General features: G+C 42.0%; 1 protein-coding gene across 3 annotated transcripts in view; it reads left to right on the top strand.

The window, feature by feature from the left end:
- The window catches only part of LOC148886534 (ryanodine receptor 1-like), a 54,678-nt gene that overhangs the window by 7,905 nt on the left and 27,126 nt on the right, over positions 1 to 19,647 (top strand). For all 3 annotated transcript variants that reach the window (XM_089017779.1, XM_089017780.1, XM_089017781.1), the window contains exons 20-70: positions 26 to 218; positions 305 to 521; positions 710 to 814; positions 891 to 994; positions 1,073 to 1,156; positions 1,235 to 1,394; positions 1,479 to 1,626; positions 1,735 to 1,940; positions 2,002 to 2,176; positions 2,539 to 2,747; positions 2,833 to 3,191; positions 3,264 to 3,393; positions 3,473 to 3,633; positions 3,708 to 3,870; positions 3,947 to 4,033; positions 4,113 to 4,339; positions 4,415 to 4,853; positions 4,924 to 5,517; positions 5,591 to 5,791; positions 5,898 to 6,009; positions 6,084 to 6,227; positions 6,441 to 6,714; positions 7,885 to 7,999; positions 8,071 to 8,203; positions 8,374 to 8,468; positions 9,538 to 9,673; positions 9,753 to 9,939; positions 10,015 to 10,126; positions 10,207 to 10,327; positions 11,369 to 11,538; positions 11,620 to 11,840; positions 11,925 to 12,015; positions 12,765 to 12,905; positions 12,972 to 13,135; positions 13,218 to 13,296; positions 13,565 to 13,654; positions 13,721 to 13,861; positions 14,483 to 14,560; positions 14,647 to 14,722; positions 14,788 to 14,911; positions 15,842 to 15,957; positions 16,053 to 16,120; positions 17,008 to 17,129; positions 17,267 to 17,316; positions 17,404 to 17,464; positions 17,695 to 17,821; positions 17,895 to 18,006; positions 18,102 to 18,183; positions 18,746 to 18,876; positions 18,976 to 19,296; positions 19,379 to 19,619. In XM_089017779.1, coding sequence (XP_088873905.1) covers positions 26 to 218; positions 305 to 521; positions 710 to 814; positions 891 to 994; positions 1,073 to 1,156; positions 1,235 to 1,394; positions 1,479 to 1,626; positions 1,735 to 1,940; positions 2,002 to 2,176; positions 2,539 to 2,747; positions 2,833 to 3,191; positions 3,264 to 3,393; positions 3,473 to 3,633; positions 3,708 to 3,870; positions 3,947 to 4,033; positions 4,113 to 4,339; positions 4,415 to 4,853; positions 4,924 to 5,517; positions 5,591 to 5,791; positions 5,898 to 6,009; positions 6,084 to 6,227; positions 6,441 to 6,714; positions 7,885 to 7,999; positions 8,071 to 8,203; positions 8,374 to 8,468; positions 9,538 to 9,673; positions 9,753 to 9,939; positions 10,015 to 10,126; positions 10,207 to 10,327; positions 11,369 to 11,538; positions 11,620 to 11,840; positions 11,925 to 12,015; positions 12,765 to 12,905; positions 12,972 to 13,135; positions 13,218 to 13,296; positions 13,565 to 13,654; positions 13,721 to 13,861; positions 14,483 to 14,560; positions 14,647 to 14,722; positions 14,788 to 14,911; positions 15,842 to 15,957; positions 16,053 to 16,120; positions 17,008 to 17,129; positions 17,267 to 17,316; positions 17,404 to 17,464; positions 17,695 to 17,821; positions 17,895 to 18,006; positions 18,102 to 18,183; positions 18,746 to 18,876; positions 18,976 to 19,296; positions 19,379 to 19,619 — 8,197 coding nt within the window. The remainder of the gene's footprint in view (positions 1 to 25; positions 219 to 304; positions 522 to 709; positions 815 to 890; positions 995 to 1,072; positions 1,157 to 1,234; positions 1,395 to 1,478; positions 1,627 to 1,734; positions 1,941 to 2,001; positions 2,177 to 2,538; positions 2,748 to 2,832; positions 3,192 to 3,263; positions 3,394 to 3,472; positions 3,634 to 3,707; positions 3,871 to 3,946; positions 4,034 to 4,112; positions 4,340 to 4,414; positions 4,854 to 4,923; positions 5,518 to 5,590; positions 5,792 to 5,897; positions 6,010 to 6,083; positions 6,228 to 6,440; positions 6,715 to 7,884; positions 8,000 to 8,070; positions 8,204 to 8,373; positions 8,469 to 9,537; positions 9,674 to 9,752; positions 9,940 to 10,014; positions 10,127 to 10,206; positions 10,328 to 11,368; positions 11,539 to 11,619; positions 11,841 to 11,924; positions 12,016 to 12,764; positions 12,906 to 12,971; positions 13,136 to 13,217; positions 13,297 to 13,564; positions 13,655 to 13,720; positions 13,862 to 14,482; positions 14,561 to 14,646; positions 14,723 to 14,787; positions 14,912 to 15,841; positions 15,958 to 16,052; positions 16,121 to 17,007; positions 17,130 to 17,266; positions 17,317 to 17,403; positions 17,465 to 17,694; positions 17,822 to 17,894; positions 18,007 to 18,101; positions 18,184 to 18,745; positions 18,877 to 18,975; positions 19,297 to 19,378; positions 19,620 to 19,647) is intronic.

Here is a 19,647-nt window from a genome sequence, read left to right on the forward strand (position 1 = left end):
TGAATATGTCATTTTCCATTGTCAGGACGTGTCCCGCGTCATGTTGCCACACCCAATCAGCATGTTCTGGCAGCGGAGGATGTAATCAGCTGCTGTTTGGACCTCAACGTGCCCAGTATTTCCTTCCGCATCAATGGTCATCCTGTCCAAGGGATGTTTGAGAATTTCAATCTGGATGGTCTCTTCTTCCCCGTTGTCAGCTTCTCCGCCGGCGTCAAGTACTATGCGCTATCTATTCTGATGATGAAAAGTGGCCTTGTGCCCCAATGAGTCTGAATAATCAATTTTCTTCCGGAACTCCAAGGTTGCGATTTCTTCTCGGAGGTCGTCATGGCGATTTCAAGTTCCTTCCGCCACCGGGGTATGCTCCGTGTTACGAGGCCGTGCTGCCCAGGGATCGTTTGCGGATCGAGCCCATTAAGGAGTATAAGCATGACTTTGATGGGATCCGTAACCTGCTGGGCCCAACTCAGTCTCTGTCGCATACAGCTTTCACTCCTTGCCCTGTGGACACAATACAAGTAAAGTCTTTCAACATGAATCTTCATCCAAATGGGCCATGAAAGCTTCCGAACTCACAGTGAAGCCCCCAAAACTGATGTTAAATCACACTTTCACTCAGATGTGTCTTGCAAATTTTGGCCATGGTCTCTGGAGCAAAATTTGATGTACCTTCACGCGTCATTGCTTTTGTTTTTAATCTTTCCAGATTGTACTTCCTCCCCATTTGGAACGTATTCGTGAGAAGCTAGCAGAGAATAGTCACGAATTATGGGCTGTGACTCGCATTGAGCAAGGGTGGACCTATGGACCGGTGAGTTCCTGTACTGAAAATGTGTATTTTACAAGTCAGCAATTTCCAAGATACCCTCTTTCTGCTACCAATCAAGTTCCGTGATGATAACAAGAAGCTCCACCCTTGCCTGGTTGATTTCCAAAGTTTGCCCGAGCCTGAGAAGAACTACAACCTGGCAATGTCAGGCGAGACTCTCAAGTAAGTCCGTGCCTTATTTTAGTAAATAAAAAATAATGTTTTTACATTCTTTAACTTTGTGTACAATTGTTTTTATAGGACTTTGTTGGCACTGGGATGTCATGTCGGAATGGGAGATGAGAAAGCGGAGGAGAATCTGAAAAGAACCAAGCTTCCTAAAACGTGAGTCAGTCTCAGTTTTGAAATAATGATTTTACTTCTTCCAGATATCTTTCACTTGTGACTCTCTCTTTTCATCAGTTATATGCAGAGCAGTGGATATAAACCAGCTCCCCTGGACCTTAATCATGTCAAGCTAACTCCTAATCAGAACACTCTGGTGGAGAGGCTGGCGGAAAATGGACACAATGTTTGGGCTAGAGACCGGGTTCGTCAAGGGTGGACTTATAGTATCGTGCAGGTACGGGTCATTTTCATCCTGTATATTATAAAATGTCAACATCAAAACATTTTTTGTGAATCTTGTTTTTGTTCTCTTCAACAGGATATCATGAACAAGCGCAATCCTCGTCTGGTCCCTTACAACCTATTGGATGAAAAGACTAAAAAGACCAACCGAGATACGGTTTGCGAAGCAGTTCGTACCCTGATCGGATATGGTTACAATATTGAACCACCTGACCAAGAGAGCAGTATGTTTGTATAATACGTCAAAAAGAAAATGGGGCTGTTAGCGGGCTGGCATAATTTTGTGGCTAAAAATTTCATCACTATTTGCTGGTCTATTTCTGTTCATGCAGGCGGGCCTGGAGCAGGCAGCACTCGTGGAGATAAAATCCGAGTATTCCGAGCAGAAAAGTCCTACGGCGTCACACAGGGAAAGTGGTACTTTGAATTTGAGGCCGTAACAGTCGGAGAGATGAGGGTTGGCTGGGCCCGACCTAGCGTTCGAGCCGACACCGAACTTGGTGCAGATGAGTTGGCTTACGTCTTTAATGGCTTCAAGGTGAGCACGAGAAATTCTATGTAGGGGAGTGTAAAACCGCATCACTCGCTGTCATTTTCAGGCCCAACGATGGCACGTGGGAAATGAGTCATTTGGTCGTCAATGGCAATCTGGCGACGTGGTGGGTTGCATGATTGATCTCACCGAGATGAATATCATGTTCACACTTAATGGAGAGATGTTGATCAGTGACTCAGGCTCCGAGATGGCCTTTAAGGACATTGAAATTGGGGAAGGTAAGCAGAATAACAAATGAGGGTATGAGTGTCACATACAGAGTATGCATTGAATTATTGAAATCATTGAAAAGCTCCTTCCAGAAGGTCTTAAATCGTCCAAAATATCTTGTACTGATGAATATGAAGATTTTGGTGAAACTAGGTGAAACTCTTGACTGGTTATTTAATTATTTACAAAATGTGTCTTAAAGCTTTTGTCTGCAATCGTGATTCTTAGACCCCAAATGTTATTTTACAACATTCAAAAATTAGGTAAATCCTCTACACATGCAAGTTATTTTTGACTGCTGTCTATTTGGTATGTGAGCAAGTTTTTCGTAACACTCTAATCGCAATAATTTTATGTGGAACATCTGTAGGCTTCATACCTGTATGCAGTCTTGGACTGTCTCAAGTGGGCCGGATCAACTTGGGTCAGAACGTCAGCAGCTTGCGCTACTTTACAATCTGTGGACTGCAGGAGGGATTTGAACCTTTTGCCATTAACATGAAAAGAGACATCACAATGTGGTTCAGCAAAAGCCTCCCTCAATATATTCCCGTACCGACGGATCATCCTCACATTGAGGTGTTGTGCGTTCTAGTACATCAGTTTTCCTATTTCTCATTTTTAGCACGGTTATTTACGAACAACTGTGCTGGAAACATTTTAGGTATCTCGCGTTGATGGCACGGTGGAAACGGCTCCTTGTCTCAAGGTAACCCACAAGACATTTGGATCCCAAAACGCCAACACGGATTTGCTGTTCTTAAGGCTCAGCATGCCAGTCGAATTCCACGAGACTTTCAAAGTCCCCGCCGGGACTACCCTCCTCACTCGCACCCTCACCATCCCCGAAGATGAGGTTGTAGAGGTGGACCCCGACTCTGACTTTGAAATACTCAAGAAATCAGCTAGTCGAAAAGAACAGGAAGAGGAGAAGAAAGAACCCTCAGTTCCTAAGGAGATCCCCACCATCAAAAATGGAGAGAATGAGAAGGACGCTTCAACGGAGAAGAGCAAGAAAAGGGGGTCGGTTTTCGCTCAAGCTTATTTGAGAGACTCTTGTCACATACAATCGTCACACATTTTTATTTATTGCAGATTCCTTTTCAAGGCCAAGAAGGCTGCGTTAATAACCCCGCCACCTGTCGTTCCCACCGTGCCGCGCTTAGTGGAAGATGTGGTGCCGGATGACAGGGATGACATGGACATAATCCTCAACACCACCACAGTATGAAATCATCTCTACAATGCACAGCCAATTTTCAAGAGATCGTGCCAATAATCCATGTGAAACTTTCCCCTACCAGTACTACTATTCCGTGCGAGTGTTTGCGGGCCAGGAACCAAGCTGTGTGTGGGTGGGTTGGATCACCCCCGACTATCACCAATACGATCTGCATTTCGATCTCGGCAAAGTCCGGAATGTAACAGTTACCGTAGGCGATGATAAAGGCAACATCCATGATAGGTAAACTATTATTTCACTCATAAATGCTAACGTTTACTTTTCACTCAACAGTTCTTTCGTTGTTGTCACCGCAGTATAAAACGCAGCAACTGCTACATGGTATGGGGAGGTGAGTTCAGCAGTTCCCAACAGACCCGAGTGAGCCAGGAAGACTTTGTCATTGGCTGCCTTATTGATTTGGACACAGGACTTATGACCTTTACTGCTAACGGGAAAGAAATCAACACCTTCTACCAGGTTCAGGAACATTCCGTTGATTCTTTAAGCATTTCTACGGAAAGACATGTTGGTTTAACCCTGCCGTGCATTCCAGGTGGAGCCCAATACAAAACTATTCCCGGCAGTCTTTGTCCTGCCTTCAAGCCAGAATATGATTCAAATTGAGCTTGGAAAACTCAAGGTGACCTCCAAAGTCATTACATTATCCTGTATTTCTTAAACTCTCCTTCTCTAGTGCATTATTAATATTTTCCTGGCAGAACATTATGCCCATCTCGGCCGCAATGTTCCGGAGTGAACGCAAGAACCCAGTGCCCCAGTGCCCTCCCAGACTGGATGTCCAAATGTTAACCCCTGTCATCTGGAGTCGAATGCCCAACCATTTTCTGGCTCCAGAGACGGGACGGATGAGCGAGAGACTGGGCTGGCTTGTTCAATGTCAGGAGCCACTCACCATGATGGCTCTCCATATTCCAGAAGAGAACAGGTCATTATACTCCATAAAGTAAAGGAACCCAAGAACTTCATGTCCTTCATTTAACACTCACTTTCTCGCCTTCAGGTGCATTGACATCCTTGAGCTTTCAGAACGAATGGACCTGCTGAAGTTCCACTACCACACTCTTAAGTTGTACGGCTCGGTGTGTGCCTTAGGGAACAACCGCGTGGCTCACGCTCTGTGCAGCCACGTCGATGAATCTCAGCTCTTCTACGCAATAGAGAACACCTACCTTCCTGGACCAATGAGGAGTGGATTCTATGACCTTCTTATTAGCATGCACCTAGAGTCTGCAAAGAGAAACCGGCTCGGAACCAACAAGGAATTCATAGTTCCAATGTCCGATGAAACGCGTAGTATCACCCTGTACTCTGTAAAGTCACATGCTTTACCTGGTGTTGGACTCACTACATGCCTACGCCCCAAACTCCATTTTTCTTCCACTGGATTCGTCGGAACAGATCAAGACATCTACACTCTGAGTCCAGTAGTTCCCTTACAGGTGAGGAGAAACATGGGTACAGCAGACTGTGTTGAGCGTTTACTGCATTGGTGTTTTTCTACATTTCCAGGTGCTTAAAACCAAAGCTCTAACCATGCTCATTGAGGCTGTGCAAGACGGAGGTCAAGCCATGAGAGATCCCGTCGGGGGTAGCGTTGAGTTCCATTTTGTTCCAATCCTGAAGCTCATCAGCACCCTCCTTATCATGGGCGTGTTTGACGACGAAGATGTCACCCATATCCTGAAGATGATCGAGCCGACGGTCTTCAGTGGCAAGAAGCCGGAGGAGCATGACGAGGAGGCTGGTGATGTGAAGGAAGAGAAGGGACCGAAAGCACAGAAACATTCATTGGAGTATGATGAGGAGCAAGGAGAGGTGCTGGAAGAAGAGGATGAGGAGTTTGATGATGATGGCCTTGGATTAGAAGAAGACGAGGAGGACGAAGTAGAATTAGAAGAAGAAGAAGAAGAAGATCTGGAAATGGCAGAATCTATCGTTGAACTTGAAGAAATGGCCACTGCCACCGAGCCAGCAAACGGAGAGAAAGGAGCCGAGGAAACAGAGAAAGAGATCAAAGCCTTTGAGGCTAGCGGTGAAGCTATAGATGAACATTTAGAGCAAGGACTGTTCCAGATGAAACTACCAGAATCGGTCAAACTCCAGGTGTGTTTCAATTACTCCAAATGAATCCAACTAGACTGAGAAAGCACCCCCAAAAACCATTTCTCTTCTTCAGATGTGCACTCTGCTGCAATATTTCTGTGACTGCGAACTTCGACACAGAGTAGAAGCCATCATCGCATTCTCAGACAAGCTGGTCAGCCAGATACAATCCAACCAGAGACAACGCTACAACGAACTCATGTTGGCCTTCACCATGAGCGCTGCCGAGACCGCACGCAAGACCCGTGAATTCCGCTCGCCGCCACAAGAGCAGGTAGTCTACAATACCAGTAGTTTCATAACTCCATTCCTATTTTCACATTATCCCACAATCATATCTTTAGCCGTTGTTGTATGTACCTTTGCACTGCGCCATGTAGGTCAACATGCTCATGAACTTCAAAAACTGCGCAGAAGATGAAGATTGCCCAGTTCCCGATGAAGTCCGCGAAGCTCTGCAAGCGTTTCACAATGCTCTGCTGGGCCATTGCGGTCAGTTCTGTTCCACCCATTGGTGAGCGCCATGGACGTATACCATAAGTGTTTATTTTATGGTTTTATATCAGGCGTTCATGTAGAGGAAGAGGAGGAAGAAGAAGTAGTGGATTATTCAGTGCGTGGACGACTGCTCCGTTTACTCGAAAGGGTCAAGAAAATCCGTCAGAAGAAGGTGGAGGAGGAACCGGAGCCTGAGGAAGATAAAAAACCAAGTGAGCCTCCTCAGATGTTTCACACATGATGATGTTGATTATCCCAAAAATAATTATTCTTATGACTATAATTCAAGTTGATATACACAAGGCCATTATTATTATTATTATTATTATTATTATTATTATTATTATATAGCGCTCTTGATCTTCAGACGCTATACAGAGTGCATCTTACATACAAATACAATGTATGGTATATTTTTCTCAAAGGCACACTGCAAGAACTCATTTCGCATTCCACAATCCACTGGGCCCAAGAGTCTTTCATCCAGAACCCGGAGCTTGTTCGTATGATGTTCAGCCTCCTCCACAGGCAGTACGACGGGCTGGGAGAACTCGTACGTGCCCTTCCCAAGGCCTACACCATCAATGCAGTCTCGATTCAAGATACGATGGATCTGCTTGAGTGTTTAGGACAAATACGCTCGCTGCTTATCGTCCAAATGGGCCCGGAAGAAGAGAGGCTAATGATTCAAAGCATTGGGTGAATTTTTATTTCTTGTGTTTTCCACTCCGGATTATAAAGCGCACCTTCAATGAATGACAAATTTTAAAACGTCGATTTCACCATAATTTTCTTTTTTATTTTAAATGTCAAACACAAAAATAGTATTTGCCGAATAGTATAACGTGGTATTTTCTGCCTTTTTATAAGCTCAAAAATATTCCAATTTTATTAGAATGTATCAACAAAAGAATAAATATATTTTTCAGAAATTACCAATTTTCCTTTTCACTGAATATTTTGGATTTAAAAATTTCATACAGGAAAAAAATAGACTCTAAATACAAAACCAAGCAAAAAAAGAGCTAAATTTTCCATTTCAAATAATTGTGCCAAAAACGGAAAATTATGGAGTCGGTGGCTGCTGACAGTAGTTGCGAGACCTGTTGAGGCTCAATATTACCGTATTGGATTGGATTGGATGTACCTTTATTCGTCTCGCAGTGGAGAAATTTACATTTCCAAGCAGCAAAGTCAGGAAGGAGAGAAAGAAGTAGAAAACAAAATACAGGAACTGCTGGAAAGGCAGCCACTCTCGCGGCACCATCTTGAAGTAAAAAAAATAAATAAATAGCAAATAACCTGACCACACAAAGACACAAAGAGTCATTCATTCTTCAGCACTTTCTGTACCCTCTTTGTAAAATGAAGCAGTCCTCGATGAAAGAGAAAAGTGTCCTTTTCCGCAGTGGATCAGGGACGTCATGGTGGACATCTACTACAAGCTATTTTCCCATGTTTCAGGCGCACGGGAGTATAACGCGCACATTCAATGAATGGTGTATTTTCAAACATTTACCATACATAAAGCACACCAGACTACAAGGCGCAACTTCAATGATATACAGTATATGAAATATAATATATAAATATATAACAGTTTACCAAGTATAAGACAAACCACATTATAAGGCGATACAGTAGAGGCTGGGTTGTGAGACCTGTTGTGGCTCAATATCACTTCACATATAAGGCGCGCTTGCATATAAGGCGCAGGGTCATCTTTTGAAGAAAATCGAGGCTTTTGGGTGCAATTTATAATTCCGGAAAATATGGTACTTCATGTATAAAGTGAACCGGATTATAAGAATCAGGGCCATCTTTTGATGAAATATACAGCGGAATTCACACATGAACTCTCCTCCACAGGAATATCATGAGCAACAAAGTTTTCTATCAACACCCAAACTTGATGAGAGCTCTGGGTATGCATGAAACTGTCATGGAAGTCATGGTCAACGTACTAGGTGGTGGAGACTCCAAGGTATACTTTTTAAAAAATATATTTAAATCTGTTGATGCCATGAATATACAAATTTTTTTCCATATCCACAGGAGATCAGATTCCCCCGGGTGGTGACAAACTGCTGTCGCTTCTTGTGCTATTTCTGTCGGATCAGTCGTCAGAACCAGCGTTCCATGTTTGATCATCTTAGCTATCTCCTGCAGAACAGCGGAATCGGCCTTGGTGATTGCATTCATTGGATTGGATTGGATTAGTCTCGCCGTGGAGAAATTTACATTTCACAGCAGCAAAGTTGCGATGCCATCTTGACCGTTTTGCCGTAACACAATATTGTGTGTGTGTGTGTGTGCGCCATCCGGTATGAAGTTGGATCTTAACGTGTTGTTGTGTAGGAATGCGGGGATCCACCCCATTGGATGTCGCTGCAGCTTCCTGTATTGACAACAACGAGCTGGCGTTGGCTCTGCAAGAACAAGACCTAGAGATGGTAAAAGGCACTATATCCAAAGGGGCCAAATGCGGCCCCTGGTCAATTTTCAACCGGCCCGCAGCTTCAGTCATGAAATTAATAATTTCTGGCCCACATGTAGAATTAATACATTGGGTTGTATTGCTGTTACTTGTGTGTGCTCAGTGCTGCCATCTCGAGGCTCAAATATGAACATCAAATTCGTTTATGAGCAATTGATTGAATAAAGCCTCCAATTTTCTAAACCGGCGACGCTTAAAGATGTTCATTAAAGTAAATAAAAGTGAAGTTAAGTGAATATTAAATTTCAATTTTTAGTGTTATTTCAATTGGAATATGCATGTTTCAAATGAACCAAAACACATGCTTAACTCATTCACTGCCATTCACGAATGTATTTGGGAATTGAAAATATCACACAGAGCGGCATTCTCGAATTTATTTTTTTTTTCATGCTTGGGTGCTGATAAAGCGCTGGCCATAGCCTCCGGAAATATTTTTTCTTTTCCACAAGGGGGCAACATTTCCCTTTCTTCCATGTTAGCGCTTTGTTCCAGCTTCATCTGTTGTTAAAGCGCTATATAAGCGCTTCCGGGTAAAGCGAACGCTGGCACGAATGACTGCCGCTGCTCACCCACGCAAAAATAATTATGTGACTGTAACGTGTCCTTCAGAGTTTTGAAAGGCGCTTATAAATGAAATGTATTATTATTATTATTATTATTATTATTATTATTATTATTATTATTATTATTATTATTATTATTATTATTATTACTACTGTTATTATTGAATGTTTTTGTAGTCCTAAAACTCAATATTCTGTGGGTCCTGCAATTTGAGTGAATATGACAAAAACCCTGCCACTGGAGTGGACACATTTTTGTTCATATCTGGCAGTGAATGAGTTCAGATAAAAATTAAAATAAAAAAGCAAATACGAAACACAGAATGGCTCGCTGAAATTAATTTAAATTAATTGCTGTTATAGTGTATGTAAAGAACCCCACCCCATTTTTAACACACCAAATCTGGCCCCCTATGCAAAACGTTTGGATTCCCCTGAAGTAGCGTCATGTCTTTCTAGGTGGTGAAGTATCTGGCTGGATGTGGACTACAGAGCTGTCCAATGCTCCTCGCCAAGGGCTACCCTGACATCGGGTGGAATCCATGTGGCGGAGAGAAATATCTTGATTTTCTTCGTTTTGCTGTATTTGTTAATGGTCGGTCTGTTGTGTATTTTTACCTTATAATATGTACATTTTCAATGAACCTCAATTATTATTATTTTTTACTCTCCAGGAGAGAGCGTGGAAGAGAATGCCAACGTCGTGGTGCGCCTCCTCATCCGCAGGCCCGAATGCTTCGGTCCGGCCCTCCGAGGAGAAGGTGGGAATGGTCTCCTGGCTGCCATTGAAGAGGCCATTAAAATATCAGAAGATCCTGCCAGGGATGGGCCGAGTGTTAAAAAAGACAGACGTTTTCCAATGTAAGCTCCACCGGTGATGCTGAATGAAGAAAATACAAGATCTACGTTACATCCGGTGTGAATAAACCATCGTAGGTTTGGTGGAGAGGAACAGCATGAAGAGACCAGGGTGCACCTGGGAAACGCTGTGATGTCATTCTACTCAGCACTGATTGACTTGTTGGGACGTTGTGCTCCAGAAATGCACGTAAGATATTTTCGTGACTTTCCAAAAAATATCACAATGTAAGAGATTTTTGACTGAAGAACCAAATGTGTCTTCTGCAGTTGATCCAAGCTGGAAAGGGTGAGGCTCTGAGGATCCGAGCCATCCTGAGGTCTTTGGTCCCGCTTGAGGATTTGGTTGGAGTCATCAGCCTTCCGGTTCAGATTCCCTCATTTGGAAAAGGTGCAATATTCTCGACAATCATTTTCACAGCAGAATTGCAATTAACTTATTCACTGCCATTCCTGAATTTATTCGGGAATTGAAAATATGTTTTTTTCTTGCGGAGGGTACGGGTAAAGCGGCCGTCAGACCTCTGGCATTGCACGGGGGCAGACTTTGCCTTTTGTCCATGTTAGCGCTTTGTTACAACTTCAGCTGTTGTGAAAGCGCTATATAAATCAATATGTATATATTGTATTGTAGCTCAGTGTATTGTAGCTATTGTATTTCAAGCTCAGATAACTCCAGACCCATAAAATTTAGGAATTAACTCTTTTTTCTGATGAAAGAAGAGAGTCTAAGGTTTCTTATGCTGCATTGAATGTTTATGTTGTCCTAAAATTCAATATCTCTGGGTCCTGGAATTTGAGTGACAATGACAAAAACCCTGGCACTCGAGTGGACACAATTTTGCACTTCTGGTAGTGAATGAGTTAATTGCTATTACTGTAGATGCTGTAATGTATTTTTCATTGTTTTTGTATTTTGTATTTCTCGCTTTGGTTTATGGCATCTTATTGTCTGCAATTTCTGGAACGTTACAATTTTTTTCCCCTATTTTAGAATTCAAGCTTAACTCACAAGAGCACTTATTGTTATTATTATTATTATTATTATTATTATTATTATTATTATTATTATTATTATTATTATTATTATTATTATTATTATTATTATATATTATTATTAGCTAGATAGCTAGATAGCTATTAACTATCTATTGGCTAGCTATCTTTCCATCTATCTTTTCTATCGAGTTACTTCCGGGTTGAGTGAACACTGGCGCGTGTGCCTGCCACTGCTCACCCACAGAAAAACTTGTCTTGCGACTGCAAAGTGACCTTGAGAGTTTTGAAAGGTGCTTAGAAATCAAATGTATTATTCTTATTCTTCTTATTCTTTTAAAATTCTTATTCTTTTAAAATTATTATTATTATTATGTATTTTCCTTTGTTCGTTTTGTCAATGATATCCTTGTACTGCATCGTCTCTCCCATTTAGACAACAGCATCGTAGAACCAAAGATGTCAGCCAGTTTTGTGCCTGATCACAAAGCTCCAATGGTTCTATTCCTGGATAGAGTGTACGGTATTGATAATCAGGATTTCCTGCTCCACGTACTGGAGGTGGGCTTCTTACCTGACATGAGGGCTGCCGCCTCCCTGGATACGGTGATGTTTAAAACCACAGTACCGTTTGACTTTTGTTGAGTATGTCATGTGTAAATTACGGTTGGAATTTGGGCTTCCTAGGTTGCTTTCAGTACTACCGAGATGGCGCTGGCTTTAAATCGCTATCTGTGCTCTGCTGTCCTGCCACTCATCACTAAATGCGCCCCGCTCTTCGCCGGTAGCGATCACCGGGCCATTATGATTGATTCCATGTTGCACACAATCTATCGACTGTCTCGCGGACGAGCCTTTACAAAGGCCCAAAGAGACATCATTGAGGAATGCCTTATGGCTTTGTGCAAGTATGAAGAATTCCATAGCCGATCTTCACATTTTAAATGATTTTAGTTTGATGATGATGATGAGCTTTTGGTTCTTTGCTGCAGGCATCTTCGCCCATCCATGCTTCAGCATCTACTGCGACGGCTAGTTTTTGACGTTCCCATTCTCAATGAGTATGCCAAAATGCCACTTAAAGTAAGTTTGAAGAGTTTAGAATAAAAATTAAATCCATAATCTTGACAAATTCATTTCATTCGTTTCCGGCATCACTCAAAATCAATGGCGGGCCGTGGATTTCATCGCTAGGCCTTCAGTAGTGCTATTTCTGAATCAATCCAGACTGAAAAAAAGTGTGGTGTGTGATTAACTACAAGTTTATTAGAGGGTACCATTAGCTAGAAAATAACTGTCCGACCTTTCTTAATGTCCATTTTTTCTTGAAAAATCCGTCTTGAACATGGCTTGAACAGTAAATCTGCAATAAATCCATTTCTTCTCCTTCAGCCATTGTGGATTGACAAAACTGCTATTAAATCAACACAATATATTTGCTTATGCAGCTCGCTACCTATACAGTGTGCTAGCACTGGCCATTAAGCGATTGTCACTAGCTGTTTAAGATAGGAGCAGTTTCCGCAAACTATGATTGGCTAGTTACTAGCCAATTTGACTGTGCACATTTGATGCTCCAGGGCCTGCAGAACTGATTGTGAAGGCGTCCAGGTAGATTTCTGACCATGGTAACAAATGATGGCTGAAATTCCAAATGATTTAATCAGAATAAGAATTTGTGGACAAAATATAATTAACATGGGTCCGTGATTTAGTTATTTTTAGGCCAGCAGAGAAGGCTTTGCAGGCCTTGACGGTCCGCCACAGCTCAAAAATCATTTGCGATGTGCAAGGGTAATAGGTCGCGTATGTTCACGTGTTTTGTCGTGCAGCTGCTGACCAACCACTACGAGCGTTGCTGGAAATATTACTGCCTCCCAAATGGTTGGGCAAACTTTGGAGTAGCATCAGAAGAAGAGCTACATCTAACTCGCAAGCTTTTTTGGGGCATATTTGAATCTCTCGCACACAAGGTACTGCGGTTCAAAACTCTCAAATATGACTCAAAGCATTCAAGTATTTTTCATGGTTTTTAACAGAAATTTGATGCAGAGATTTTCAAAATCTCAATGCCGTGCATCTGTGCCATCGCTGGCGCCATTCCCCCGGACTACGTAGATGCCAGCTATTCTTCTAAGACTGAAAAAAAGGCTTCGGTAGACGCAGAGGGAAACTTTGATCCAAAACCAGTGGAGACTACAAAGTGAGCTGATTTTTTTTTTCTCTTGATATCCCTTTCATTTTAATCTAATTAAAATTAAAATAAATCTCATTGTCTCACACAGCACAATCATCCCCGAAAGACTAGATGCTTTCATGAACAAATATGCGGAATATACTCATGATAAATGGGCCTTTGAAAAGGTATTTTTCTTTCTACCTCTGCAATAAAGACCTGATGTGTTGAAAGTCAACAGATTCTTTCTGGGTTTTCATCTCCAAAGTATTGCTATGAATGTGAATGGTTTGTGCTGTATGATTGATTGAATGTCACCCAGTCCAATGGTTGTTCACCTAAAGTCACCTGGGATGAGCAACTAGGTCCCTAATGAGGGTAGTAAATTGATGTGTAGTATGATTAAGAACTGAATTCTAAAAAAAAAACACGTGTAATTTTGTATTGTTGTTCCAGATACAGAATAACTGGTCCTATGGTGAGGTCCTGGATGAAAATGCAAAAACCCATCCAATGCTCAGACCATACAAGACCTTCTCTGAGAAGGTAGGTGTGATAAACAGGGGTGTTTATTTTACCTGTCTCAACAAATGATAACCCTCTGGGTTTTAGGATAAGGAGATCTACCGCTGGCCCATCAAGGAGTCAGTAAAAGCAATGCTTGCTTGGGAGTGGACCTTAGACAAAGCGAGAGAGGAGGAAGAGTCCGAGAAGAAGAAGGCAGCATCACGAAAAATTTCCCAGACAGCTCAGGTAACGCTGCTTGTCATATTTTTGCTTTGCGTTGACTGGATTAGCCTTTATTAGTCTCGCAGAGGCGAAAAAATTACATTTCTCAGCAGCAAAGTGATGGAAGGAAGAGCAAAAGGAAAGGAAGAAGTAGAAAAACAAAACACAGGAGCTGCTGAGAGGCAGCCACTCTCGCGGCCCCATCTTGAAGACAAAAAAACTAAATAACATGACAACACAAAGATACAGTCATTCAATCTTTAGCACTTTCTGCACCCTCTTTGTTGTATGAAGCAGTTTGAGATGAAAAAGGAGAGGATCAAAGCGTCCTTTTCACCAGTGGTTTAGAGACGTCATGGTGAAATGTTAATGTGCATGTCTGCTACGAGCTAAATGTTGAAAGCAAACACGAAGCTGTAGCATCTATTGACCGAAAGATCTCTTGTCCCATGTAAATCCGCTTCAATTCTAAGCCGCGGCAATTCCACGTACGCATTGGCGGGCTTCTCAAGCCATGCGTCCATCCAGCCGCAGACTCTCCAACATCACCGACCTTTTCCGCTGAACAAAGCGGAGCTATAAATGCTGTCCATTACAGGCCCAAAAAAGACGTGATAACATGTGAGTTGATTATCCCCTTTCAAGGCGACCTACGACCCAAGTCAAGGTTACAGTCCACAGCCCATCGACATCACTCACATGGCTCTCTCAAGAGACTTGCAGGTTCAGATCAATTTCTTATTCTCTATAACTCGTCGGATGATCCAATCGGATATTTTTTATTCAACGGTCATTTCTTTTCTGGTCAGTCGATGGCTGAGCAGCTGGCGGAAAATTACCATAACACTTGGGGTAGAAAGAAGAAGTTGGAGCTTCAAGCGAAAGGTAAGACTTTGATTATTGAAAAGAATGACAAGGGGGTTATTCTTAATATTTTTTGGTTTTGACAGGCGGTGGAACACATCCTCTCCTGGTGCCATACGACACCCTGACAGCAAAAGAAAAAGCTCGAGACAGAGAGAAAGCCTATGAGCTGCTAAAATTTCTGCAGTTGAATGGATATGCTGTCACAAGGTAACAATACCGACATGTTTGTCTGTGTAAGCTCTCAGTCGTACAGGAATGGTCCATCAATGAAAAGGTTTCTTCAGCCGTCATCTGTACTTCTTTGAAGGTGTCAGACATTTCACTTCTCATCTAAGAGGCTTCGTCAGCGAACTACAAGTTGCTGGTAGCTCTGCTGTTTGCTACCAGCAAATTTTTGTTCGCTGACGAAGCCCCTTGGATGAGAAGCGAAACGTCTGACACCTTCAAAGAACTACAGATAACGCCTGAAGAAACCTTTTTATCAATACCGACATGTTAATTTAAAAATTGGATATTATTAAAGAATATTTGGTGTTGCTCCACCACACCATATCCTCAGATGACCTTACCTTTTTCCAACAACACAAATGATTAAAGCACCGGAGATTACCTTGATGCTGGTCACGCAGGGAGCAATACAGGCACGCACGTTTATGCAATCCTTTATTCCGGTGATTGCAAAGGTCAAACTACTAATCCAATATTTTTCACAGAACATCCATCCACTCATTCACTGATCCGTTTTATCTTCACAATGGTCGCCGGGGTGTGTCTAACTGTTTTCGGGCAGTAGGCTGGGGACACCCTGAACTGCAGGGCATGCAGACATGAACATCCGAATTCACACCAATGGATAATTTAGAGTGTACAATCAGCCTGCCCTGCATGTTATTGGAAAAGTGGGAGGAAACCGGAGTACCCGGAAAAAAGCCACTCTGGCATGGGGTGAACATGCAAACTCCTTATAAAGAGGCCTGAACTGGATTTGAACCCGGTACCTCTCCACTGTGAGGTCGAATTGCTAACCACTGGACCCACCGGGCCACTTTTTCCACAGAAAAATGAAATGAAATCTTTATTTTTCCGATGATAATTTCCTCTTGTGGCGAAAATTGAATACAATTTATTTCTCTACAGGGGCCTGAAAGATATGGAATCTGACATTTCCTCCATTGAGAAAAGATTTGCTTATGGCTTCCTGCAGAAACTCTTGAAATGGATGGAAATTGCCCAGGAGTTTATTGCTCATCTCGGTACTACTGGACATTAAAAAAAAAGAAGCTGAAACAATTAAAACGCTTAATTAAAACGCGATATATTTTAATCACGTTTTCAATGTGGTTTCCAGAGGCAGTCGTAAGCAGTGGACGAGTGGAAAAGTCTCCCCATGAACAGGAAATCAAATTCTTTGCAAAGGTGTGAATCATCTCAACTCATTCACTGCCCGAATTTATTCTGGAATTGGAAATATGACGTACAGCGCCATTCCCGAATTTGTTCGGGTTTTGGTTTTTCTTGCTAGGGTGCTGATAAAACATTGACCAGACCTCTGGCACTACTTTTTTCTATGTTAGCGCTTTGTTCCTGCTTCAGCTGTTGTTAAAGCGCTACAGAAACGAATATGTATGTATTGCATTGTATGTTTTACAGCTTACCTTATTTCAAGCTCATATCACACCTGTTGTGGATCAATATTACTTCACATATAAGGCGCACCTGCGTTTAGGGCGCAGGGTCATCGTTTGAAGAAAATCAAGGCTTTTGGGTGCGCCTTATATACCTGGAAAATGCCATTCACAAATGTATTTGGGAAGTGAAAATATGACGTAGAGCGCTATTCCCAAATGTGTTTGGTTTTTTTGGGTGCTGCTAAAGTGCTGGCCATGGCCTCTGGCAATGTTTTTTTTTTCTTTTCCACAAGGAGGTATTATTTCCCTTCCTTCCATTTTAGCGCTTTGTTCCAGCTTTAGTTGTTGTTCAAGCGATATATAAATGTGTTGCATTTTATTTTTTACAGCGGCCCCCATTTCAAGCTCATATAACTCCAGACCCATATAATTTAGGAATTAACTTTTTCGGCTGAAAGAAGAAAGTCTAAGGTTTCTTACGTTGTATTGAATGTTTATTTAGTCCTAAAAGTCAATATTCTGTGGGTCCTGGAATTTGAATGACAATGACAAAAACCCTGGCACTGGAGTGGACACATTTTTGCACACCGTTTGGCAGTGAATGAGTTAATAAATGACTGTAAATTATAATTTGTCTCAATCGTGTTCCTAAAAATCATGGTTGTACGCTTTCAGATCCTGATGCCTCTGATCAACCAGTATTTCAAAAACCACTGCCTTTACTTTTTGTCCACACCTGCCAAAGTCCTGGGGAGTGGTGGCCATTCATCCAATAAGGAGAAGGAAATGATAGCAAGGTGATGTCTCTCCCACGAATGACGCTTTAAAAAAAAAACTGCATGCTTTGACCTTCCATCAGCTTTCCCCGTTCTTGCATTTCCCTTTCTTTTACTGCCCTTTCATTTGTTTCCATCATTCCTTTCCTTCTCCTTAGTATCTTCTGTAAAATGTCCGCTCTGGTGAGACACAGAGTTTCTCTCTTTGGTAAGAGGATATTTTTGCCCCCCCCCACAGGCAAACTTTATGTTATAATGCAAAAATCAATTAATGCGGGGTTGTACTTGTGTGCAGGAACGGACGCGTCAGCTATTGTTAACTGTCTTCACATTCTGGCCCGGTCACTGGATGCAAGGTTTAGTATATACTGTACATTCATTCAAGAGATTTTATTTTATTTTATTTTATTTTATTTTATTTTACCTTGCATTACTTTACTTTACTATTTTATTTTATGCATTGTATTTTATTTTATGTATTTTATGTATTTTATTTTATGTATTTTTTATTATTATTATTATTATTATTATTATTATTATTACTATTATTATTATTACTATTATTATTGTTATTATGTTTTTTTAGGACTGTGATGAAATCCGGTCCTGAAATCGTTAAAGCGGGTTTGCGGTCATTTTTTGAGAGTGCTGCTGATGACATTGAAAAGATGGTGGAAAATCTGAAACTAGGCAAAGTATCCAAAGGAAATCAGGTATGGTATGATGCGTTCGTGGACACAATTATTAGGACATGATTAATTAGTGTTTTCTTTTTTTTTTTTATAGCAAGTGAAAGGCGTATCCCAGAATATTAATTACACAACCATTGCCCTCCTCCCTGTCCTCACTTCCTTGTTTGATCACATTGCCCAACATCTATTTGGAGATGATGTCATGTGTGAGTTACCTGACGTCAATATTTCTGCTCTGAATTTTTTTTTTCATTGTTTCATGATTATTGTTACATCATTGCCATCTGTTTCACATACACAGTGGATGATTTGCAGATGTCATGCTATCGCATCATGTGTAGCATTTATTCCCTTGGGACAGTCAAGAATCCGCATGTGGAGAGGTAACAGGCATGAGTTTCATCATATGGATTGGATTAGCCTTTATTCGTCTCGCAGTGGATACATTTACATTTCACAGCAGCAAAGTGATGGAAGTAAGCGGAAAGGAAAGGAAGAAGTAGAAAAACAAAATACAGGAGCTGCTGGAAAGGCAGACACTCTCGCGGTGCCATTTTGAAGTCAAAACAACAACAACAAAAACACTAAACGACAAATCATGTGACACAACACAAAAGACATAGTCATTCAATCTTAAGCACTTTCTGCACCCTCTTTGTTGTATGAAGCAGTTATGGATGAAAGAGGACAGAATCAAAGTATCCTTTTCACCAGTGGATCATGGACGTTATGGTGAAATGTGCACGTCTGCTACAAGCAAAATGTTAAAAGCACACACAAAGTTGAAGCTGTAGCATCCATTGACGAAAAGAGATTATCTCACCTCTCCAACGTAAATCCGCTTCAATTCCATGCTGCGACAGTTCCACACAGGCATCGGTGTACGTGCAACGGTTTGACCTTGTCGGACTTCACATACTGTATGAGAGTCTTTTGTGTTTACAGACAGAGGCCAGCTCTTGGCGAGTGTTTGGCTCACCTGGCGGCAGCTATGCCGGTGGCCTACTTGGAGCCGCATCTAAATGAATTCAACACTTTCTCTGTGTACACCACAAAAACCCCGAGAGAAAGAGCAAGTGAGTTTGTTCAACTGTGAATAGATTTGATGATACAAAATAAAGAATGGACTCCACAAAAATCATTATTTCACACTTCCCCCCGCGTCAATACCAAAGTATTGGGCCTCCCTAGCGAAGTCCAGGAGCTGTGTCCAGATATCCCAGAGCTAGATTGTCTTCTGAAGGAAATCGGGGACTTGGCGGAGTCGGGCGCTCGCTATACGGAGATGCCTCATGTGATTGAGATCACATTGCCCATGCTTTGTAACTATTTGCCTCGCTGGTGGGAACGAGGACTGGAGAATTTCTCTGAAATGGAAGGCCAGCTCTGCACGGCAGTCACATCCGAACACCTCAATCAGTTGCTGGGTAGTATCATGAAAATCGTAGTCAACAACCTCGGGATAGACGAGGCCTCCTGGATGAAGAGGTTGGCGGGTGAGTCATTTTTTACAATTCGTCGAAACAACAGCTCATAAAATATAAGCTTGTGTATCCGATGAGTGTACATCCTTCCCAGTGTTTTCACAGCCCATTGTTAGCCGGGCGAAACCAGAGATGCTTAAATCCCATTTCATCCCAACAATGGAGAAACTAAAAAAGCGAACATCCAAAGTGGTGGCGGAGGAAGACCATCTGAGAATGGAGGGCAAATCAGAAGGTGACGAGGAAGATGGAACGATAAAGGATGAGTTTGCCGTCCTATGCCGAGACCTGTATGCGCTGTACCCGCTCCTCATTCGCTATGTGGACAACAACAGGTACACACTCGGGAAATCCATAAACTGA

The sequence above is a fragment of the Hippocampus bargibanti genome, linkage group LG16 (assembly GCF_051943395.1).
Source record: "Hippocampus bargibanti isolate YZ-2025 linkage group LG16, ASM5194339v1, whole genome shotgun sequence".
NCBI lineage: Eukaryota > Metazoa > Chordata > Actinopteri > Syngnathiformes > Syngnathidae > Hippocampus > Hippocampus bargibanti.